The sequence below is a fragment of the Solenopsis invicta genome, chromosome 16 (assembly GCF_016802725.1).
Source record: "Solenopsis invicta isolate M01_SB chromosome 16, UNIL_Sinv_3.0, whole genome shotgun sequence".
NCBI lineage: Eukaryota > Metazoa > Arthropoda > Insecta > Hymenoptera > Formicidae > Solenopsis > Solenopsis invicta.
The window spans coordinates 16,330,629-16,355,942 of record NC_052679.1 but is presented as its reverse complement, the minus strand read 5'-3'; the positions used below and the strand labels follow the sequence as shown (position 1 = coordinate 16,355,942).

At 37.3% G+C, this 25,314-nt stretch overlaps 3 protein-coding genes across 3 annotated transcripts; 1 reads left to right on the top strand and 2 right to left on the bottom strand.

The window, feature by feature from the left end:
* Window positions 1–4,786: 4,786 nt before the first annotated feature.
* On the top strand, window positions 4,787–6,543 carry LOC105203023 (U6 snRNA-associated Sm-like protein LSm8). The gene is made up of 5 exons (XM_039459102.1): window positions 4,787–4,924; window positions 4,968–5,022; window positions 5,113–5,153; window positions 5,754–5,881; window positions 6,085–6,543. Exons 2-5 carry the CDS (start codon window positions 4,992–4,994, stop codon window positions 6,173–6,175), a joined length of 291 nt encoding a protein of 96 aa, XP_039315036.1. The 5' UTR covers window positions 4,787–4,924; window positions 4,968–4,991; the 3' UTR covers window positions 6,176–6,543.
* LOC105203021 (serine/threonine-protein phosphatase 1 regulatory subunit 10) lies at window positions 5,918–19,733 on the bottom strand. Its single transcript, XM_039459092.1, is given in 9 exon segments — window positions 5,918–9,902; window positions 10,125–10,278; window positions 10,281–10,331; window positions 10,433–10,737; window positions 10,840–11,053; window positions 11,248–11,597; window positions 11,820–12,042; window positions 12,155–12,530; window positions 17,821–19,733. Coding segments are annotated over 9 exon segments (3,549 nt in total). The 5' UTR covers window positions 17,865–19,733; the 3' UTR covers window positions 5,918–8,070.
* Window positions 19,734–21,070: 1,337 nt separating this feature from the next.
* Window positions 21,071–24,891, bottom strand: LOC105203020 (DNA repair and recombination protein RAD54-like). The gene is made up of 10 exons (XM_026133688.2): window positions 24,739–24,891; window positions 24,211–24,432; window positions 23,953–24,143; window positions 23,628–23,830; window positions 23,108–23,547; window positions 22,763–23,024; window positions 22,505–22,667; window positions 22,033–22,438; window positions 21,712–21,875; window positions 21,071–21,637 (listed from the first exon to the last, which is right to left on the bottom strand). The coding sequence occupies exons 1-10, from the start codon at window positions 24,739–24,741 to the stop codon at window positions 21,445–21,447; spliced, it is 2,247 nt and encodes a 748-aa protein (XP_025989473.1). The 5' UTR covers window positions 24,742–24,891; the 3' UTR covers window positions 21,071–21,444.
* Between the last annotated feature and the right edge of the window lie 423 nt (window positions 24,892–25,314).

Here is a 25,314-nt window from a genome sequence, read left to right as displayed (position 1 = left end):
TTGAAATGTGCATAATAGATTCCTGTACTCTAATTAACCCATTTTTTAATATATTACGACGTATCCGTATTCATCTCTCTCGCACTGTGCATTCGTATCCTCGCGCAAATACAGTATCGCAAAAAAAAATTTGTGTATACGCGGAGAAGGATTAATTTGGCAGAAAATTCGCATTTACTGTATACATCGCATATTTATAGTGTGCATGAGCCGACTGCCAATATTTGCCGCGAAAATTTCGAATCATTGAACGAAATTGTTGAATTTATTATTCACAAGCGCTTTTACCAAAAATTGGCATGCGCATTATTAAAACGCCATTTTGGAAAACTCAGATTTATTTGAGCTATTAGTAACAAATTTGTTTGTCAATATACCGATCACGTTATATTTATTACACGACACTTATGTATCTTGATCTTCTTAAATCGTGAAATTACTTGCTTAAACGTAGACGGAAGAAACGGTTTTGCTAAAGCAAATCCATTATACAGAAACTAGATGCAACTCTTAAAATAATTTTGTTAGACTATAAAAATAATTACGTACGATGCTGAAACATGATAAACGACGCTCCAAAAATTTTTAATTCTGGAAACCAGCTTAAAGTTCTATATAATTATTTTCAGATTTATATTTAGCTAAATTTTTAGATACTTCAGCAAAACTATTCTTCCTGCGTATCGATGATCTTCTATGAGATTTTTCGAGATTCGCTATTCTCACGTTATTTCAAAATCATTTCTCTCATGATATATCTCTAAATTTTGTTCTCATTCATTTTTAATTAGCGTGTTAAATATTTTACACGAAAGAATAGTTTTGCTAGAGAATCTAAAAATTTATGTAGATCACGAATCTAAAAAAATAATTTTATTAAATCATTAAAATAATTATGAAACCGATTACTAGTATATTAAAACTTTTGGCAGTATTCGGGGACATATCTGAACTTCCTTTATAAATTATTTTGACGGCTCAATTTAAAATTATTTTCACATCTGCATCTAACTAAATTTTTAGATACTTCAGCAAAACTTTTTACATACATAACAAATACCAAAAAAAAAACATTTTTTTCACTTAAATCATATACAGAAAGAACAATTTTGCTAATAAGAAACATCTAAAAATTTAGCTAAATACAGATTTGAAAATAATTCTATTGGATCAACAAAGTAATTATTAATAACGTTCAAGCATGATGAGAAATGCTGAAAAATATTTTGATATTTTAGCAGCCAGTTTGAGCATTCTACATTATTTTGATGGTGTAACAAAAATTTTTTTCAGATATCATCGATATCTAAGTAAATTTTTAAACAAAACCGTTTTTTCAACGTACGTATTTCAGTAAAAAATCTAAAGAAAACTTGAAATAGATTTAATAGAAATATTTGTTTAAAGGATGTGTCTATGAAAAATATTATTTGAAATAAGTATTTTGTGTAGCAAATATAAAAAAAAGGGAAAAAGTATTTAATATTTACGTTTACTGAAATAAGATGTTTTTACTTTTTACCTTGCATTTCGATATATCATGGACAATTAAGTTTCCTTTAATTTCTATTATTTATTGACAATTTTCTATTCTTAACTTTTAAGTATTCTTAGCACAAAACAATTCAAATAGTATTTTTATCTTTTAAATAAATATTTCTGTTACTATTGCTATTTCAACAAACTATTTTCCACAGCACTGAAATATTCAAATAACTATTTAAAGAAAACGTTAAATTATAATAACAGTCAACTTCACTGTATCAGCTATCTAGAACAAAATTTAGATTTTGTTCATTCACTTCAAGTACTGATAATTTACATCAAATAATTAGTCTGAAATTTGATATTGTGACATGTCTTATTTTATATTTTCAATGAATCAAATTGAAATTTATGGAACTATACAGCGAGGCTGTTTTATCGACTCTAGAATAGATTTGCACCCATCGACAACCACCGAATGTGATTGTTTGAGATAAATTACGGCGCAACGTGTTTTTCATGATATAATTTAGTCGAAGTACGTATATACACACCTCGGTGATAACGATATTCATCCAATTACTACGCTGTCAATGTTATCCGTTTAAAACGGCGATTTCATTAGCGGAATCAATATAGTCAGCAGCGACTCATTGGGTCGCGCTTAAATCTCGTCGTAAATCACGACGCGAATAAAATGGGAGATGGCCATTTTGTGAATGGCGCTTTCGTCGCGCCGCGTCCCCGTGCTCGCCTCCCTCGCCCGCGATCGTGCCGATAAGCGCGACTTCGATTCGCGCGGATAAAATATCACTTTGAGAGATACGAAACTTCCATCATGCAGATTTCGTTAGTACCTTTATATTCATTCTTATTTCGATTCCAGACGCGGGATCTGCGTGGTTATCCGCGCGAAATTTATGCGCTCGCGCGATGGAGGTCTCTCAAAACTTTTCACGTAGCAATCCTGGAACGAAGACGATCGAGCGAGAGTCACGGACGAAGGGGGAGGGGGGGAGGGGGAAGGGGGGAGGGGGAGGGGGATGGCGAATAGAGGAGCGGAGTGGAAAATATCGGATTATGTCCGATCGCGGGCAGCACCGAGATGCTTCCGGCACAGTACTCGCCAGGCACGAAAGCACCAATACGAAATGAAAAGAAAACAATTTACCTGGGGCCGCGGTGAAAGCTGGTGAAAGCCCCCGGCGTCGCGCGAGTCGATATGTGCCGTGGCCGCGTTTAAAACGGATGCAAATTTGGACGCGAATTAGCGTCCGTGTGCCGCGTTCGCAATCGCCGGCGACTGGCCGCGATAAAAGCTGCAACGTGCGCGATCGATGCTGTTTTTAATCCATGGGATTAAAAGGATTATCACCACGTCCCGCGGCGACTCGACGATACTCCCGCGGGACAGTCATCACCGCGCCGACCGCGTTCAAAAGCAGACCGGGCTGAACATGTCGCGCTTCGCGCGCCGACCGAGAACGCGGCGTACCAACTTCACGGTGGCAACATCTCGCGGCGCGAAGGGATAAGTAGCAATTCGCGCCAAAATAAGTAGATAAACGACGCAGCGACATTTACGACGCGGTAACATTGATATGAAGTTCAAAAGCACAGGGTGGTGCCGTAAATTTTGCAAGATTGCGTCTGCATAGATTATTTATGTATTGTTTACGTGAATCTTTTTCATTTTTCTTTTCCATGAGTTAACTCTTTTACTGAGAGTAAAGAACAATGAAAAGTACAGGCAGAAGCAACAAGGAATAAAGAAACAGTTTAATATGTTAAATATAAAAAAAAATACATATAAAATGTTCTTTGTTCAACGTATTAAACTTAGTTGTTTATGCTCTGTTCTCTATTCTGTTTATTGTATCTAGGGTTTAAAATTTTGGAATGCAACCAGCGTGCTCATAATACAGCACAGAATGTTGAGAAAACATTGTTGAGATATTGCAATATTAAATATTAAAGTATTAACGTTTTTTCAATATTGAAGCAACATCGAACAAATTATTATCGATAACTTTTTTATTTTGTAAAAAATGAACAAAAATAGAAAATCATATATAAACTTAACTGAATTGAATTTGATACAATATACATGAAACAAATGATAAGATAGAATTATAAAAAAATGTATTTTTAATAAAAAGTAATATAATTTTAATTTGTTAAATAAATTTAATTTGTTAAAAAAAACAAACCTAATTAAAAAACGATACTTTTTTTTTATTTTGTGAAGATTTAAAATTACTATTGTATTATTGTGATTACTTTTATAATGTTTAAAAAAACGAATAAAATAAATGTATAAAGTTTCTAAATTGAAAAAAAATCTAATATTAGAAAATAATATTAAAAAATTAATTATAAAAATATAAAAATATTATTTCAGCACGAACATCTTGCTATGACCGTTTCGGCCTTTTATAGTTAATTTGTTGAAAAAAATAATTAATTTTTAATTTTTTAAAATAGGTTTTTCTGGCGGCTTAAAATATACTTTTATCGTTAATATATGTATACAAAATAACAGATACAGGTAATTGGGCGTTTCCGTTGGCACCGTCATCGCGCAAACCAAATCGTCCAATTACCATTAGCGAGTGCACACTCAGTGCGCACTAGTTTTCCCAGTGAAAAACGCTATTAGAGCCACTTTCACCAACGCCGATTAACTTAATCGCTGATTAGTCTATCGGAATTGACCAATCGCATTTGTCGTTTTTACTTAACGACAAATACGATTGGTCAATTCCGATAGACTAATCAGCGATTAAGTTAATCAGCGTTAGTGAAAGTGGCTCTTAAGGTCACTTGCACCAACGTCGATTAACTTAACTGCCGGTTAAGTGTCAATCGTGATTGGTCAATTTTATTTAACGACAAATGCGATTGGTCAATTCCGATAGAAAAATCAGCCGATTAAAGTTAATCGATGTTGGTGCAAGTGGTCCTTAGAAAAGCAAAAGAATCTATTTTATAAGAACAGGGCAATTCTTTTATCTTAGCGACTACCGCGTATTCTTATTGGCTGCTTTTTCTTTTTATGGACTCAATTGGTCTCTAGTCCAATGAGCGTTCAGTAATTACGATTCCTACACTTGTTAGGTTTGTTCACATCGTATTGCATCGCATGCTCCAACATATTCCTACCCTGAGAGAAATCTTCTCTCTGGTTGCACCTAAGGCTGCGTTCCGAAATTCACTGCTAGTACTAAACAGTTCTGAAATATACGTCTATAATATACGTCACGTAAACTATAGATTTTCAGTACTAGAAATGTATTGGTAATGTATATCGGAACGCAACCTAAAATTGAAGCGTTTCGGCGTATCCACTCTCAGATTTCTCTTTGCTCCAAGTCTAGGTTACCCGGTTTATTTTGCAATGACGCATTGATTATTGTTATTTTGCTAACCTATATCCGTGAGAGCCGATGAATCGTTATATATTTATGCAGCATTATATCAACATTTAGAGCTGCTTACAACAAATAATGGCGTCTGGATTAGAGAGTTACGTGAATCGTATCCTTTTTTGTATAGTTTATTATTTAACCGAGTTGTGACGAACATGTAAATAAATGTATTAATCTTAACATAACATGAACACCATAGATACAGTTTCCATCATCACATCGGACGGTAGAAATTTTATTGTGAGTATTTAAGTTCACATCATAACGGCGTATATTATTTAGTTTATTTACATATACAACCTGCAATTGTTTTATATTTTACTCAGAAATATAGCAGTACAAGCTATTTATACAGCTTCTGATACTAAAGTTTTATTTATTAGCAAAATGTAACGTAGCAAATAAAATATGAATTCCTTTTATTCAAGAATGTGTACAATTAGAATTGGGATTGAATCTGGAACTTGCTGGCAACAAATCAACTGTTTTTACATGGAGCTATGTGTTATCCCAGCGGAATATAAATATATGATCAAACAAAAATTTTTGATATGAAATATTTATATAAAGCATCACATCACATTTTAAAGTTCTCTGGTGTCTTATGAATATTTCATGTTTCCAAAATTTAGTTACTCGATTAATTTTCTGATGATGCTTTACAGATTTTACATTTAAAAAATTTAACTATATAATTGTATTTTGCTAGTAAATTTCATTGTTAGAAGTTGTATCTTTCATATCCATCATATTCAAACAACATATATTGTTCTATAGTATTCGTACATATACTGTGAAGGTAATAATTCTGCTTATCTTCAAATCTAATTTTTATTTTAGGGCACATTGAAAGGTTTTGACCAGACTATCAATATAATTTTGGACGAATCACATGAACGAGTATATAGTACAACACAGGGAGTGGAACAGGTTGTCTTGGGTTTGCACATTATCAGGGGTGATAACGTGTCAGTATAGCTTCTGCAGATAAACTGTACACAGAGTAGTTTCAATAATCGTATTATATGATTGTTCCTTTTATTACATCAGTATTCATCACTAGAAAAATATAGAAAAAATAATTTTACTTTGCACCAACATTTACATGAAAATAAATATCTAACGTAAGTAAAAGATACATTATTTAATCATGGCGTATTTTTTTTTTCAGAGCGATAGTAGGAGAATTGGATGACGAGATGGACGCGAGATTGGATCTATCGACAATACGAGCCGATCCCCTAAGTTCTATCACACATTGATGAAATTATGCCTTAAGTTGCTGTTGGATTCGCCGCCAGTTTTCCAGTCCAAATTTAAATTAAAAGCAATCGCGAGTATTAGAAACAAAATTAATACAACTTTTCATACAGGTTGTATATTGTATAAAAATCTTTCATTTTTCATATATAGACGTTTACTATATAATTGTATTTTAAAAAGTGCATAGAGTTAATACAGCAGTATTTACATCATTGAGCCAAACCGAAAACTCATGTTTGAATCAACAATTGTTATCTGTACAAAAATCTTTATATAATATGATAGTAAACTTTGCTCTTTACAAATGTAATTTCGTTCTGTATCTATATAATATAGCAATAATAATAAACAAAAGTATGTAGAATAACATCGAATAAGGTCTAGTTCAGCGAAAATCTTAATATCCTGTATCTATTCTTAGATTTATCTTAAACGAGATACATATTGCTAGAAATTTCTGCTTTGCAGAGTATTATAAGTTCAGACACGCAGGTCTGTATTACCAAAAAGAAGTGGAGGGACTAAGTAATCAACCCTCTATATACACGATTCGACACGAATGAGCCAATGTATCTCTTGGAAAAACTAAGAGCATTGTAATTATAACATTTATGTACAATTTTTTTTTTAATAAATAGCCATAAAACGAATACTTTTTAAAGATATATATGTTAAAAAACAAGTAAAAGTCATTGAAGAATTTTCTTATACTTAAAAGTAATGAGAATTAAATTAAAAAGTGACTCGACATACTTTTAATTGTACTGAAGGTACCGAAACGTGTGTACAGAATTAAGGTTAACCTTTATCGGAGATGTACAAAGTGATTATGTGTTCGACATGCTTTACATACTCTTGAAATCAATTGAAACGATATTGAAATCTACACACATACTTGCGTATCTTTCTGTTTTTTAAAGCGTAAAAAAGTACTTCATTGCATATTTAGCAAAATTGATATACATCAATTTCTTTTTTACAAAATATTGCAGTTTATCTTAAAATCTCTATCCATTTCCGCGATACATAAATGTTGAAATCAATTTGCGAATCGCGGATGTCAATCACGTAAAGAGACAGCGCATATCCTGCAGACCACAGACATTTGCATGCCACTTTGGTGGAAGACAACGAAATTATCGATTCAATCGGCTCTCAACATCCGCTTGATGTTACATATTCTCGCATTTATATCTAATTGATTATTTCGGCGCGACTTGCGTGTATTATAAGTGTCTTTTCGTAGAATCTATTTATTGTAAACGAGTGGATACATATAATCTATGTATAAATATCTCTTACATTATGAACTTACATATCTAGTAAGTATTGTTGAAAATTATGCAAAGAGTTAGGTACAAATTAAAGTGATGGATCCGGTATCTTCTGGCTGAGTGTTGGAATACGTTCACTGGTATTCCAAAGAAATTGCACGCGTATGAGCATTATACATGCAGCTTCTCATTACGTTTATTATAATTTAAAAATTACGTACAATCAGCTATTGCTCAATAGTAGTTTTCAATCTACCAATCATAATCATCGTTATTCAAAGTATTATGCTTAAATTAAATCTTTTTCTTGAGTAAATTCTACAGATTTAATTTTATAGAAATAAAAGATGTATATATAGATAGTTATCATTTTTGTAAAGAATATTTATAAATATTTACATAGATATTATTATAGATTTGTAAATAATAAATAAATCTGTAGATCTACACAAGAAGTGTTTTGATATTTTATTGACATCATGAAAATAAATTGGAAAGACTTCAAAATATGTTTTTGAATGCGTTGCACTCATACATGTATGTATATATACACACGCGAACTCTATCGCTTGTGAGAATTATCATCAGGTGCTCACAGTCTACTTTCTCTAATACACCTTTTAATTATTGGTCACTATATTGGTCCTGCTGCGATTTCTTCGGCGAATACGGCCACCGCGCTGTCTGCTACCCCAATCGTCACTCCCCATCGAGCTAAAATTGGGACCATTTGATCCGTTCGGCCCGAACGGATCGCTGCCACTGCCACTAGGTCCTCCAAAATTATTAAAATTACCACTACAAGGATAAGGTGGCCCTCCTTCGTAATTGTCCGGCCCAAAGGTAGCCGGCCCAGGTCCTAATAATCCAGCCCCATTATTACGCTGTGCGTTAAAACGTGGATCAAAATTCATTTGATTCTGTGGTGGCATTGGAACGGGTCCATTCATACCCATTGCTGGACCATGTGGCATACCCATGGGCGGCATATTCTGCGGCGGAATCGGTCCAGCGTTCATCATAGGCCTCATCGGACCCATATTACCCATGCCCATTGGATGATTTGGACCCATCGGGCCCATCATACCCTGAGGCGGACCTGGTATGCCGCTCGGTATCGGACCGCCAGGCATACCAGGTCTCACCTGCATGCCACCAGGACCGAGAGCCATATTAGATCCCATTGCCTCCATTGGTTGCATTCCTTTGGACATCATCGTGATGTTAGTAGCATTTTGCGAAGATGACTGCTGACTGGAAGCCGCTGCTTCGAGAGTTTTCCGTCGTGGATCTGAGCGAACACATTGCGGCGGCGACTTCGGTGTGTCCTGCTTGATTTGCGGCGGTGGCGACATTGGCGAGTCGGCTAGTTGCTCGGGCTTGGCAATACGGAAGATCTTGCGGAGACGCGGATCGTATTTGACCTGTGCATCGTTTTTCGTTAGCTTGAGACCGGTGTAATCTGGTCTAGGTATGTCGACTACGTAGACCTTGTATGTCATCGGCGGATGCGATGCAATACTAGCATCGATCTCGGTGCACGGTATATGCGCAGGTGCCGGTTTGAACGGCAGACTCAATATCTGCCGTAGATCTACGTCAGTCTTGACACGCAGATCCGTGTCGCCAAAGTCACCGGATTGAAAACGTCCATGTCGAAAGTCCATGTCCTGCCGTCTGAGATCTTGATCCGCTCTCGTACGGAGATCGGTGTCCATGTTCGCATCCACCGCGGTGATACCAGAACTGTAGATGCTCGTTTCCAGTCTGAGAGGCTTCTGCGACTCCCTCTTCACGTCGGAAGATATACTAGGGCTGCTCGGTTTCTGTTCAACTTCTCGACGTTGCCTGGGATCTCGGGACATTCGTGGATCTCTGGATACAGGCACAGTTGTTGAACTTACCGGACCTGGTGACCGCCTAGGACTTGATGATGTTTCAACTTCCGTTTTTATTTCTTGCGCCGATTTAGCTTTTAATGCGTCTTGACTGGAGTCTGGTGCTTGCTGCATCTTACTGCTTGTGGAGCTGTGTGCCTTTAGGGTGGAGAGTAACTTTGATACCTCGGCGCTGATGTCGATTTTACTCAGATCACCTAATTTATCCACAATAGCTGCCGGCTGAGGTACGTTGGGCGCAGATATCGCAGGCTGGAAATCTTCCTTCGGAATCTTCTCGATGATTTCTATTTCGTCTTTTGTACTATCCACTATAGTAAGATTACCTCCCTCATCGTCATCATCATCATCGTCCTCGTCATCCGAATACCAATCTTCGATAATCTGATCGGTATTAGGTGCGTTGGAATCGTTGTCCATATTTTTTAAACTGTCCTGCGCTGCGCGTTGCTGTTGTTGTATTCGCATAAACAGTTCTTGCGCCTTCTTTGGCAAGTGAGACGGCACTGTCTCATTATCTACTATACAGGAAGTAATGTCGTGAGATTGTACACCTGTTAAACATAAATATAATTATATACCTTTTCGATTAACTATTATATATATTGTTTTAGAAGAATTATACCATAAAAAAATGACATTTTAAAAGCAATATGGAAAATATCTGTTAAAGGAAAAAATATTATAGATAATAGGCTAAGTGGGTAAACATTATTTAATTTCATAACATATTAAATATAACTAAACAAAGTTACAGTAAGATAAAGAATTCATACTTTGTTCACTATGAAGCTTTCCTTTTTCCTTATTCTCATCTTCAGTTGGCACTTCGATAACAAGTTCCGATTCCTCATCTTGATCGCTTTCGTCATCGGGTTTATTTCTCGTGAGACTTGCTACTTTGTCAGCTAGACTATAAACAGGTGGTGGTGGTTCTTTGCGTTCAGCAATTGCCTCAAGTCAACATCTTTCCTCTTTTTCAACTACAAATATAAGTAGATAATATAAGTCGTAATAATTATGTTGATAAATAGTAACGGTAGTTTACTATTTACTAGTAATAGAAATTCGCACAGTATTGTACCTCATCTGATATATTTTCTTCTACGTTCTTCAAATGATCTTTCGTTTTTTCAACAATTTTATTTGACTCTATACTTCTTTCACAATAGAAATCTAGAGGCGATGTAGTATTTTGCGCCTGCTTTTGTGCTTGTTGCGTGGCTAAACCTAACGCAGCGTTTGGAAGTTGAATACCCAATTCGTTTGCCGACTGCAGTAGCATAATTTGTTCGTAAGGAACTCTGTCTTCGTCCGATCCCCACCGCGTCTTCTTTCCAGAAGGTTTTCTTTCCCTCACATTGCCTTTTTGTTGATTTGTTTGTTCTTCTATTTAATCAAATGTTATTTTAGTATTAAGATTAAAATGAACAAGTGATATTAATATTTATACAAAAATTAATTTTTATTTTTATTAAAAGAAAAGATTACCTTTCTCTTCTTTTTCATCAGTCTTTTCTACGGGCGCTGATAAATTTAATTCGAAAAGACTAGGAATCTTTTGATTCGTTGTATCTTGGCCTTGTGCTAGAGAACGTGCTGTATTATTTATCATTAACATAGCACCCTCTCTACTTAATCTTGGAAAATCACCAAGAATTTCTTTTGGAGCAGTTTCCAAGTGTTTTAAAAGAATACCCTTCACCTGAAACAAAACCGTTCCAGTAAGATTACTTTCAGTAATAAATTTAGTGTAGCTTATTTCTTTCTTTTATTAACACTACATGTGTTTACTTATAATTTATATTATTTAAAATTCATATATTTATACTATAATATTCTATTATAAATTATATAGCTATAAAAAATCACTATATGTATATATATATATATATATACCTGTTCGTTCAAAGGTTGATGAGAGAATTTACAATTGTCACCATTGTTGCATTTCAAACCTGTATGGAAGAATTTGCAAGGAAAATCGTGATGCATATAGAGACATTTGTCTCGTTTTGCACAACAGTCCATAAGATAAAACTTGCATAATTCCATCTTTCTAGGTGGCAAAGCATTATGTGAAAACGGACAATCATCTCCTCTATGACACTTTCCTTGCATGTAATACACACAAATTGTATCCATGTCCTGCCCGTGATCATTGTTCTGCGCACGACGACCATTTCGATCATTTCGAATTTGGCCCCGGGTCTTATTCTTACCACGTTCGTTCTTGCCACCACGGCGACCTGATGAAAACAAGCAAAAGCGATTAAAAATTAATAGAAATTCAATGCAGTTATAATAGAGTCAATAAATGATAATTTAATGTTAATGTAATGTTAATTACATAATCATGATAAAAGAAATTACATAATACTTAAATTTTGCAATCACATAAAGAAATAAAATTTAAGTCTCTGTACCTCCTCCTCCACCACCACCACCACCGCCTCCTCCTCCTCCTCCACCTCCTCCTCCACGACCAGCACCACGCTTGCTGTCATTTTCTCTATGACGATTTACATTGGGTCTTTCCTCGTAATCCAAATTATCAAAATTCTCATGCTCATTCGTCGTACGTCTGGGGGAATTATTCTCTTGAGAATCCTTCCTGATAGGCGAAGCTCCTCGTACAAATAGCATTTCGTCCTCATCCTCATTCGCGTTCTCATCATCGCTCAATTTTCGTTTCTGTAAGTCATAAAAATTTAATCATAAAATGAAAATAACTTATTCGCCAATAGTTCTCAAAAGCATGCTTAGTAATATTTAATGTGTAAGAAAAAACTGTCATTAGACATACCTTTTGTTCTTTACTACGATCCTCTTCTCTCTCATCGCGCATCCTTTTTCTAATTTTGTTCCTGTTGTTTTTGTTCTTTGTTTTAGATTCTTGATTCTTGCCTCCATCCTCTTCCATCGCAGCTTTAATAGCTTTTTCAACATCTCCAGCCCAATCCTCAGTAGGAGTCTTATATTTCAGAAATCGGTCGTGTTTAGCTTGTGCAGTTTGCGCCTTTTTGTTCTTGTTGAACTTTGCATCAAAATTCTTATTCTTTGCAGGCTCTGGCTTTGGGGTTGGCTTGGCAGCCTCCGGTGTGTCATTCGCTGCACGGATGACTGGTTCATCATCCTCATCTGATGGAATTTCTCCATCTTCCAAATCGTTATCGTTGCTGCTGCATAAAAAAAAAGATTATGAGAACCACTTTTTTATGTGAAAAAGCATAGCAAAAACTTAATAAATTATTCTTTTCAAGTACTAATTTACCACATTAATAATAACTATATATACTTCTTATGTATCATATCTATTTTTAAATAGACATTTATATGCATTTTTCAGTACATGAAAAGTAATATACTCTTATGTATAATCATGTAGTTATGAATCCCTTCGTTAAAAAGATAAAGTGTTCTAATTTAATGGTTGCAACAATGACAATTATTGCTTTTATACTCAAAAAAGTTTCTTTTAATATTTCTGAGGAATATTATCTTTCACTATATCTAAAATAATACACATAATACTGCATCTACAGAAATAGTTTCTGCAAAAAAAAAATTTATATATATATATATATATATATATATATATATATATATATATATATATGTATATATAAATCATGACTATTTCCTCAGTACGCAATAAATTAGTAAACAAACGAAAAATCTCTAGGATATGTTTTCGTTTTCATTTTTATTCGCTAATATACCGTTCATGCATTACTATTATTGCAAGATGATGATGAACAAGATCTGATGTTAGTTTCTCGAAAATACATCTCGGCAATGGTACAACGAGCACATCGGCGAAATATATTTCTCTTTCAAAAAATCAATCGACATGATAATTGCGGCGCATCGCACGCGAGTTTCCCCAACGGAAATGATGAGATACAAGAAAGAAAGCGCATCTTTCGACTTATGTTATCACCTCATTGTAATTCATAATAGCCTGACTCGGACTATATCACGAGTGTGTGGTGGTGATGGTGGTGGTGGTGGTGATTGTGGCGTGTACGTGCGTTTCGTTCGTTCGTTCGTGCGAGCGTGCGTGCGTGCCTGCGTGTGCAGCGGCGGCCTAAAAATGACGCCGAGGCGAATTCATGAGGACGGACTCGCGATTGTCGTCAAGGTCAAATTGATAGCGCAAGCAGTCATTGAACAGGTCGGCGGACTATATACGTCGCGCAGAGGAGACACTCTCTCTCTCCCGTGGGGGGGAAAGCCCGGATCGCGCGGACCGTAACGTGGCGGCGCCGTGGCTACTGGTCGTGCCAAAAACATCGGTCCGGGTACTCCGGGTCCACGTCGCAACGATCGGGACAACGGCACGAGGGGAGAGTCACGGGGAATCACAGGGGTTTGCACACTCGGCGGAGCCGATCGATGAGAGAGATCCGGCGGGAAAATGAGCAGGTGCGCGCGCGTGTAGCTGAGAATCACGGTTGTGTAAATGACACGCACTCGCGCGCGCGCGCGCGCACATGCACGCATGCCGTGTAGATGTACGAAGTACGTGTATTTGCGACCAATGCGATATACGAGACATTTGACAGGGCGGAAATTATCGTTCTCTATTATCAGTCTCTAGTCTCTATCTGCTAATGATACGGACAATGAACGGATAAGATCCGTATATTTTTTTGTAACGATGAAAAACACTCCGAGAAGTCTCGTCTTTAGGTTTCTCCCAAGGAAGAAAAGGAAAAGCGATTCGTTAATATTTAATTTACAATAGGTGTACCGAAGTTAGCATTTTGTCTTAACAATGATCCACACAACACACACGTCTTAGGGACGTTATGGAGTGTTCAAAGAATGTTCACACGTTCTAAAGACGTTCTTGGAGATGTCTTTTGGATAAAATATGCTGGGTGAAGAGCACTAAACCGTAATGGTTTTTTTTCCAACAAAAAGCACTTTCCAGCGCTGCCTCAACCCGTAAGCACTTGCGTGACATTTTTACGTGTTTTTAATTTTTTTTATAAATAACTATAAACCAAGACATGTTTTAAACATAAAATAATAATTTTCAAACATTAGAAATTCAAAGAAATTCAAATTTTTAAAATTATTTTGTTACATGTGACATGTTTGATTAGTAAATTCACAGCTTGCGTCTGAGTCAGTTTGATTCAGGTATATGGGTTAATCCTTAAGGTTTAAACAAGCTCACTGAATTTCAATTGTAAAGTTTAGAACTTGAAATTAATTAAACTCAGAGCTTAGAGCACAAAAGACGAAAGCCTTCTTATTGTAGATTAGGAAACAAACACGCGTGCTTGCAAACATTACCCAGAAAGAAATAACAAATAATAAACGTCTGATAGACATCCATCAGACGTCTATTAGATACCGTCGATGTTTAATCGACATCGATTCAATTTATTCGTTCTCCTTGGATGTAAAGAACAGTGAGAAAAAATTGTTACTTGTATTATTCTCGGGAATCGAATATTAGTAGATCTGGAAAGCTCAAGTACGCAAGTGTTTGTGATGCGAGATATGCGTTTCAAATATAAAATAATAATTTTTAAACATTAGAAATTCAAAGAAATAAAATAAAAAAATAATATTTTTCAAATATTAAAAATTTTTTAAATCAATATTTAAAAAAATTTTTTATTACATGATATATTTGATTAGTTTTGCATCTTGTGTCTGAGTTAGTTTGACCAGACTCACGGGTTAAGCCGTATAAGCTTTCAAACGACCGGATCTCAATTGTAGAGTTTAAAGTTTGGAACGAATTAAGCTCAAAGCTTAGATCACAAAAGACAAAATCGAGACTGAGGTAACACGGAAACAAACACGCGTGTTTGTGAACATTATAAAGACCAGCGCGAGGAGTTTGCTGCTTGAATTATTCTCGGCAGTCGGGTGTTAGCAGATCTGGAAAGTTCAAGTACGTTTACATAGCGAGATGAGTTTGTTCGCGGACTGATATCAATTGGCACATCTTCGCGCGCGTCTACGGCATCGAAAGTTGAACTCACCGGGGATTACTTCGCCTCCCGATATCCTTTCCCACTGTCACTTGGAAAATCATCCATTCCGCGAATCGATTATCGAATTTATGTATAGACAAGTCGTCACGAGGAACGACGGAAAATAAAAGATTGGAGTTGCCTTACCGCTCTCATCGGGTTATCAATTCATCATTATCATCATTGTCATTGTCAGCATCAGATCATGATCATCATCATCATCATTAATATTATGACGAATTGTCATAATCATCGAGTCATAGTAACATAACGTTGAAGGAACCACCACATTCTCAACATTGTCGTCGTTGCAACATTGTCGATTTAAACTTAAAGGCGACATTAAAGCCGATGATGCCAAAGGAGACATTACGCCGAAAAGCTCTTCGCGTGTCGATTCTCGTTCATTGAAGAGTTTCTCTATCTCCTCTTTCCGCCTGCTGAGCGTTGCGTGCGTATGTACGTATGTGCGTGTTTCGTATGTTAAGAGGGTAAAGACTGAAGGTCTTCAAACGAGCGTTCGATTGCTCTAGCGTGGAAGAGTACGTGCGTGTGTATAAAGTGACTCGGATTTATCGCCCTTCACTCTGAGCTCTGAGACAACCTTTCTTGCGAAATGAGCAAGGCCTTTCTCTTTTAATTTTACCCCTTTCTCTCTTTAGTCTTTAAAACTAATTTTCGATGCCTCGACAATTGCGAAACGACCTTATCAAAAAAATTCCACTTTTGTAGAACGATTGCTCACGTAACAATAACACGGTTCTAATCATTGGCTACGTTCACCGGAAAAAACAGCTTTGCAAGATTCTTTGATAAGATTGGTTCTTGCAAGATCTGATTGTGAAAAATAAATCGATATTAAAGAATCATACAATAGTTGCAAGGCTACTTTTTTCGCTCAACGCAGTCAACTCGCGCAACCCAATCCGTTTACTGATCTTTTAATGTTCATAACAAGATTATCGTAACATCATATGTTCATAATAAGATCGACGCTATGTTTCTGCCGAGAAATAATTCTCTTACTTTAATCGGAGAAATTATAGAAAAATCTATGAGAGAAAGCGAAACGCGATACATCCGAGACGCCCTGATGTACGCGCGTATCGTAGGAGGTAGAATAAATGGGCTTCTGTCCATATTTCCGTCCTACTTATGCACGCATCGTTGTATGCGCGAGTATGCAATCGATGCTCTCTGTGAAGGGGGAAGAAAAGCTGAAGGACCTAGGCAGTCGACCGGAAGCGACCCGGAAACGATCGATCCGAAGCGTTTACCGTTCTCGATTCGAAACTCGCTCGCGAATTGAAAGTGGATCGAACCGATTCATCGATCTCGCGTCAATTAATTAAAATCGTTACGATAAAAGAACGCGCATTTACGTTCGTTTTCACCAATGATAGGTTAACTTTGATCTCTGTTTAATTTACTCTTTATCCTTTTCTAGCTCAAAAAATCAGAAAAGGATAAAGAGCAAGTTAAACTGAGATCAGAATTAATCTACATTGGTGGGCATGGCTATTAATCGTCGATCGAGACGTGTTTTTATCTTCTCACACAGCACAGATCTCCGGGGGGACGTCCTAAAGACGTCCAGAGAACGTCCCAAGGATGTGCCCAGGACGTCTCTCGGAGGTGTGTCGTGCGGATTATTTTCGCGCGATTTTGAATCAGCCGAAATATTCCGCTAGTTTTACAATTATACGTATATTCTATAAATAAAGATAAGCCGAAGTGAGTTGCACGTGATTCTTCCGCGTGTCTTCCTCTTTTTCTCTCTCTCTTTCTTCGCTAAAATTGCACCCCGACCCAATTCCGAAAATAATCCGCCGGGCGGACACTCGCGGGATCGCGATCGGCTTTCGAGAAGAATCGCGGCGCCATTTCGATGAGGATCGCAGGAACGGCCTTGACCCTCTGCTGTCCACCCCCCCCCCTCGTTTCCTCACTCGAGAGATCGATTCGACGTGTCTCGAGAGAGGGAAAATGGAGCAATCGGATCTTGTCCATTTCTCGTTAAGCGGGAGAGAAAGAAAAGCTACAAGAGATTGTTAGGACGCGAGACATATTATTATTATTTTACGGAAGAGGAAGCACGAGAAGCGTCGAAATCGAACGGATATCGCTCTTTCTCGTCGCGCTTCGGCGAAACGTGTCGAAACGACAACGGATGAAACGCCGGGAAGAGGGAGGGAAATGCGTCACAGAGAAGCTTAGGAGAGATATATACGTGTATGGACTTGTCCGCACCAACGTATGTATGAATGTTGCTGTATGTACAAATGGATGTGTGTGTGTGTGTGTGTGTATGTATGTGTGCGTGCGTCAACGATGATTACATAGTCACTCGCGAAAATTTTCCTTCCTTCGCCTTCCCATCGTATTCCCACATCTGGCGGCCGTGTTTCGAAAAGAGAATATCGAGCGCGGAAGAATATTATTACGGTAGAAGAATATAGTTTAGGAAGCAAACCTTTGGATTAGAGTCTCTGCCGCGGAAACACTCTCTACTGCCATTTTCGCTTTCGGTTCCGCAGATCGAGTCACCTCGATCTGTGCGTATGCGCTCTCGGCGGTACCCCGGATTGAAGTACCGAGTTTCCTATATCAAGCACTGCGGCCGTCCGGTCGGCCGAGACGGCGGATCATACGATCGATTTGCCCGACCACACTCGACAGGTCTTTGCTCTGACGGAACAATCGAACGCTAGCATTTAGGAGTGCTCAACAGGCGCTCCATATGTGGAACAAACTGTAAAAAAAGATTTCGTCTTTTTAATTCTTTCTCGTTCTCGCTCTCTCTCTTTCTCTCTCTCCGTCGTATCTCTATCTCTTTTCCTAATATTTTATCTTGTCTCGGAAACTTGCGCGTTCCGCTCTACGTGAGCAGCTTTACATTATTTTCGTTACTCTTTTTCACGAAGCTCGGGTTATCGACAAAGCTCGGATTATAGCAGGTCAAAGGCAGACAAGCAGACAGGTAGACAGACCTTTCTACAAACTGAATAAACGCGGGTGTACCGTGCACTTTTCTCGTAGCCTCTCCCAAGTTTCTCCTTTGCCAAGGGCTACTAATTTCTCTCTTTTTTTTTTGCACTAGCGAGATATTTCCCCTCGCGCGGGTCTATGTCCCTCTGTCTCTCCCTCTCCCTCAGTTTTGCGCGTGAAAATTAGAAATACAGTCAGATCGCGCGAGAGCCTCCTTTCCTCCTTTCCGTCGCGAGAACGACGTCATTCTGGCTGACGTGGCATTACAGCTAACCCAACGGCGAGCGCTTCGTCGTGGGCGTTTTTCTCTCTCTCTCTCTCTCCATTATCTTTTTACCTACCCACCCTGTCCTGCCTTGGCTTGCTTGCCTGTCTGCTTGTTTGCCCGTCTGCCTGCCTGCCCCCCGCCGTCGTCCGTTTGTGTTTGTCTGAGTGTCTGACGTTGCGTGTGCGACCTCGTGTGCGCGCGCGACGTGTCCGAAACGGAAGTGCGCGACGCGCTGAAGAAAATGGGAACGCGTCCGCGCGTGCGTACCCGTCGTCGATGATCGTCGCCGGAAAATGAGACGAATAAAAAAAATCAGGCGGGGGGAGAGGAGAGGCGAGAGAGAAAGAAGAGGAAAGTGGCTCTTCTTTCTTTCTTCCTCGGACGGAGTCCTTTTCACCCCCTTTCCCCGGTGACTCGTCCGTCCCCCCCTGTCGAAATAACGATGCTTTCACTTTTGCGATTTTAACCGTTTTACGAAGGCACGACTCTTTTTCTCGACAGTGACAGTTGAGATTTTTTTCTTTCTCTGTCTCTCTTTCTCCGAAACGTTTAGTATCCCGAGAGCAACAGAGATAGGGAGCGACGGAGCGGACTTCTTGCAAAATGCACGCGACTCTTGCCGAGAGAGAGAAAGAGAGAGAGAGAGATCGAGAAACGAGCGGGCGAACGAGAACAAAATTCCCGGAGTAAATCTCGGAGTCGGATAATCCGTGGAAGTGTCACGGTTCTCGCGTGGCTCCGACGTCCCGTCTGGAACGGGCTCGGCGGAGCGACACGTTTGACGCGCGACAGCAGCAGACAACAAATGTCGCCCTCTTCGTCTCTCTTTCTGTCTCTATGTCTCTACGTTTCTCTCGCGTTCGTTCGCGTCTCTGCGTCGTTCGGAAATTCGGATCTCTCTCGGCAAGGGCGTTAAAACAGCATGTGGATGCAGCGAGTAAAACGAGCCGCAGGCAAAGACGAAGAGTACGAGATCGGTCGGACAGATGCGTATTATTTACTCTTTCAGCAGTCAGTATAAAAATGTAGCGGTTTATATGACGATGAGCGAAAACTTCGGAGATCGAAAACTAAACATGGCCACATCTGGTACTATTCTGAGCCTCTCAGCCAGACGCCCGTCGCGGAAACCGTCGGATGGCGGTGGCGGAACAAGCGAGCAGCGGGTCAGGAGGGAAAGCGACGCGGCGGCGCCGGCCAATTGCGCGCCAGCTTGCCGGTCACGTGATCGACCGCCGCACGCCCGCTCGTTGCCCGCGTCCGCGAACCCGTTCTCCTCCACCCGTCCGTCACCCTCCCCTCCCGCTAAGACCCCTTTCCAACGGCCCCCGATCTCTCTCGTTGCGCGCGGCCGCGCGCGAGACAGAATTCCTCGATACCGCTGTTGCCCCGCATACGGAACTTGTGCGAAAGGCGTGACGCGGCTTACTGCGCGACCTGAAAACATTCGATCGTCCGAGTGTAAACGCAGGTGCGTGACTCGGCGTATGTATGTACATACATACATCCAGAGCACGCAATCACGGCCCGCGTGCGCGGGACCAGCACTGAGAATGATAATGAAAGATCGTATACAAACCTTGCTCGCCGTTAAATTCGTTTTTCGACACTTGCACTTGATTACATTGCGCAACCAACGTGTTTACCTACACATTAAATGAACTTTGCTTTTTAAAAAGATCAATAGAAGCGTTCCGCCTCTCGATAAGCTTGTTTTTTTATTTGATTGAGATAAGGCTACGTGCGCGCACGCACATAAAAATTACACCATTAAAGAATATAAAATTAATGATCCAGACATAATGTCCAAAATCAAACATAAGACGTTTTAAAAATATCTTTAAGACATCATGAAACAACGTTTAAATGACCTTTTTAAAACGTTTAATGTGTCGAACATGCGTATTGAAAAGAGAAAAAAATAACATAATTGATCGGTTTTGTAGGAAAAATGTTGAAGCACGAATTTGATTTTGGAGCATATAAATATTGTAAATTCAGCCTTACTCTTTTATCTCATTTTTGAAGTAGTACTATCTCAAAAATTTTAAGTGGCAGAAATTTTAAGTGCAAAAATTTTAACAATGTCAAATTACACATTGCTTCAACAGTTTTTATTTTTTTTACAATTAAAATGCCTATTTATATTTGACTATTTTGAATATTTTTACTATCGCATTTAGAAATTTTTAATACTAAAAATCGCAAGTTCACAATTTCAGAGAATAAATTACTTTATAAAATAATTGAAAACATCTTCTATCAATCTTCATATAAATCTCAAATAAAGCCTCTGTTTAAAATTGCAAACATTTTACAACATTTTAGCCGTTATTTTACTGAACTTATTTTGATATACATAATAAAAATAAATTTTAATTTGCATATATATAAACCGAATATTTCTTATTAATTTTAACATCTTAAATATTTTATTGTTTAAAGGTTTATATTTACACCCTAAAAAGATATTAGAAATGTATCTTTTATTTTTATCTAAATTTATCTCTTCCTTACATAAACGCAAAATAATTTATACAAAATGTAAGGCACATTTATATTGACAAAAATTGTAACTGTGTTTTGCGAATTATGACGATCTTTTTGTACAAAATCAACTAAATTTACAAATAGAAAAGGAATGTGTTACGAGAAAGAAAAGAATTTCATGTACATGTATATTTAAATTTTAGACTTAAGTCTCTAGAAAAAAATTAAACAAATTTTTTTACCAAGATAATTTTCTGCAGTTATAATATTTTTTAATTAATGTTGTATAACTTGATTCCTAAAATGCAAAGTTCCGAAACAAGATGCAAACAGATCGTCATTAGGCGAGAGTTATTTTACTTGTTCATGCGAACGATGATGAAAAACAAACGAAATACCGCTGGGCCAACACTGTCGTAATGGTATATCTGGTAAATGCCGTGGATTATGCGAATGTCGCCAGTCAGACAAATCAGAATTACAATCAGACTGCTCTGGTGGACCCTTCACCTCGATGCCATTGACACAACGTTTGCATTTGAACCTAAATAAGAATAATATTACTCTTGTCCCAGATTTATGAAAATAATTTTAAAATGAGTTTTAACGATTTCATACTTTGCGTGCGTATCAGAAACTGTATTCTCCTCCAATTTGAATAAATCGCGCAGATCATTTATAGTAAAATGTCTTGCCACGTCGTCCTCTTGGTCAACCACCGTGGAACTCAACGCCTTTTTATGGGCTTGTCTCTGAAATATTTTCTCTTCTATCGTTCCAGTCTAGAAGGAAAAAAAAAAAAAAAAAAAAAAAAAATATATATATATAGTTTATTAAATATGTTATTAATTTATTACTAAATAAATATATTATTTTCGTATACTAAGAAAATATTTTCATTAGTTATTGTTCAATAAAAAATATTGTTATGCTACTAACAGAAAGAAAACGATAGACGAAGCATGGTTTTTTCTGACCATCTCGCCATACTCTGGCCATCGCTTGCTCATCGTTTGCAGGATTCCAATCTGGGTCGAACATGACTAGACGATTCGCACCGATGAGATTCAAGCCACATCCACCAGCTTTCGAACTAAGCATGAATATAAAATCATTACTATTTTCGTTATTGAAATTGTCCACTACTTTCGCCCTTTTCTTAATCGTCATTGTACCGTCGAGCCTCACATAATTGTAGGAACGTTTGTGGCAGAGTTTCTCGAATAAATCGAGTGTCTGCGTATAATTGGATACTAATACTATTTTGTCATTTGTCGTGGTTTTAATAGACGCCAGTAGGCAATCAAGAACCATCAATTTACCCGATAATTCTGGCATTACTTCTCTGAAACAATGATTATTCATTTATCAAGTGACATTTTTAATTTATCAACTAATAAATTAATTTTACCTTGTCGAGTAATTTGGCGGCAACAATGATGCCGCTCTTTCAAATCCTTCTGCTTTTTCCATAATTTTATCATATATTAAGTCAGGATGATTGCAGAGCTTCTTTAAAAGAGTTATGGCAGCCAAAGCGGACAAACTACCTCCTTTCTTTGAATTATCATTTTCTATATAATAAATACAAAATATATTTCATTAGTAAATAAGACATTCTTCTTTCTTTACTTTAAAACTTGCCATTAAAAAAATTAAAACCATATACCTTCCATAGATTTTTTTATACTATCGCTCTGTATGAAATTTTTATAGAGACGTGTCTGCAACTCTCCCATTTTAATACACACTACAAGTTCGTGTTTTAATGGTAAATATTTCGAGAGCAAAGCACTAGTACGTCTAATGAGACATTTATTAACAATGGATACTAAATCAGTCAAACGTTCCTGAGCGAGTTCACGTTCTTTGTCTGTTGCAGCTGCGTCTTGACCACGTAATATAGGTATCTCGTATTTTTTCCGAAATTCCTGTAAGGATAATTTAAACAGTATAAATTATAATGCGTAAATTGTAATTATAATAGCAATTTGTGCTGATGTATGTTGTTTACCTGTGCAGTTCCCAATAATCCTTGATTAACGAAGTGTACGAGAGAAAAGTACTCCAATAGATCATTCTGTATGGGCGTTCCACTGAGTAATACCCTTCTCTTGGCTTTCAAATTTATAAGAGATTGATAAGTTTGATTTTCAGAATTCTTTAAGCGGTGACCTTCGTCGCACAATACGAGGCCCACTTCGTCCTGATGCAGAACATGTGCATGTAAACGAAACGTTTCGTAGCTTATAATAAGAATAGGAGTTACAACTCTGCCATAAGTTTTCATAAAACGAATGAGCTGCTTGTCAATGTCTGCTTTCTTTCCGCCGTCAATAGCAAGAGTATTAACCATGTTATTTAACCATTTATTAATTTCATTGTACCAATTCTTCACCAGAGAGCTAGGTGCGACAATAATGGCTTTATCTATTAGTGGTTTAGCCTCTGGTCCTAAATACAACATAAATATTCTTTGATCTGTAATCTTTCCTTCTACTTTCTAATTTTTATAATAACTTTAAACACTTTACCTTGTTTTAACAATGTCCACAACAGAGTTATGCATTGTAGGGTTTTGCCAAGACCCATTTCGTCTGCCATGATGCAGCCATATGCATCTTCTATACGTTTTCCTGTTACACATTCGTACATAAATTTCACTCCCTCACGTTGATGAGGTCGTAATACATTGCACAATATAGGATCTACAACTACATGTACGAGCTGCTTGCACCTACAAAAGTTAAACATATACCATATATCATTTATTACTACTTGATCTTAAAACACACAAGTTTGAATTGCAGAAGGAACATTGAAAAATGTGTATATATATTTAGAGATGCATATACATACAAATCTACTTTCAATCTGTCATGTTCCGATAATTCTGGTGGCGAATAGACAATTAGGGCATTAGGTTCATCAGGATCATGCAATGGCCTACGTGGTCCTGGTAGACGTAATCCAAGAACTCGTCCAGACAATTGGTAACCAGGTATTGGTATTTGAAAGGGTTTACTGAGAAGTTTCCTCACTCTCTCTTCCTAATGAAACATCATTACTTACACAACAGAAAAACTAATAAAAATATGTAATTAGAAATAAACTTACATGCTCGGATACTATTTTCTGCATCGTGTAAACACCATTATCAGAAAGAGGAATAGCTTTGCGTTCTGGTATTTGTATATCTTTGACATTTTTGGTAGTTCTTCTTTTTGGCTCCTGCGTATAATTTTCAGACTTTTGAGTCAAATGCAGTTCTTCAATTTCCTGTGGTATATCCACGAGCAAAGGCCGTTTCCCCCTTTGACTGGGTGCGAACGATCGAATCTTGTGTACGCGCAAAACAAAGATATATTACACAATGTAGGTACAAGGTACACTGTATGTACATAGTCACCACTTCATCTATTGTTATTTAAAGACTCATCACAAAAATACAAATTTAAGCAAATAAATACTCCAATATATTTGATAAACTCTTATTTTTTTCTCTTTCTCATTCAAAATTATCTTATTAATTGGTTATGAGCATATGATAGTGCACATAACCCTATCGTCCATCACTGAATAGAAATTTCCAGAAATAACACATTAATAAACAAAAAAAGGTGGAAATATCTTATAAATTATTACCATCTCAAGTGTTCACAAGTACTCATCCTGTTTGAAAATCAGTTTGTCTATTTTGTAATTTCTCAGATGAAAGTGGCGCGAACCGGTGAACAGATCTCTTTCAAATTCAATCAATTTGACATTACATATGTCGCATGGTAAATTTTCGCCGATTGGCTATCTAATTTTCCGACAGCCAATCAGCGTTTTCGAGAGAATATCTCCCAGCATAAGTCTGTTCTTTTCAGCTACATTTCTTATATATCGTTTTCTTTTTCTCTCCAATGAAAACAAAGAAAGGATAAACAGTGCAAATTCAGCTAAAAAGAACAGACCTCATGTTTCATTTTTCAAAGGTAGCAGATTTAAATCTGTGAAAAATGAAATTTGCTCCTTTTTTGTTGTCATTTTAGAATTTTTTTTTTAAACTACACTGGGTCTTCGAATTACGCGAAGTCTCCGTTCCACGTAAATTTTTTACACGATTGAAAAGAAAACAAAGATTTAATCATAAAATCTAAAAAAAAAAAATGCAGTAATTCACTCAATAACTAAACAGTTGGGATAGACCAAATAGTAACCAAATAATAACTAAAC

Coding starts and splice junctions, on each gene's coding strand:
- LOC105203023 (XM_039459102.1), top strand. CDS start 4,992: ATGGCGTCTGGATTAGAGAGTTACGTGAATC. Junction 5,023..5,112: donor ATTAGAGAGTTACGTGAATC/GTATCCTTTTTT, acceptor TGAACACCATAG/ATACAGTTTCCATCATCACA. Junction 5,154..5,753: donor CGGACGGTAGAAATTTTATT/GTGAGTATTTAA, acceptor TTTTTATTTTAG/GGCACATTGAAAGGTTTTGA.
- LOC105203020 (XM_026133688.2), bottom strand. Junction 23,548..23,627: donor GTGGACATTGTTAAAACAAG/GTAAAGTGTTTA, acceptor TGTTGTATTTAG/GACCAGAGGCTAAACCACTA. Junction 22,439..22,504: donor CCGCCAAATTACTCGACAAG/GTAAAATTAATT, acceptor TCATTGTTTCAG/AGAAGTAATGCCAGAATTAT.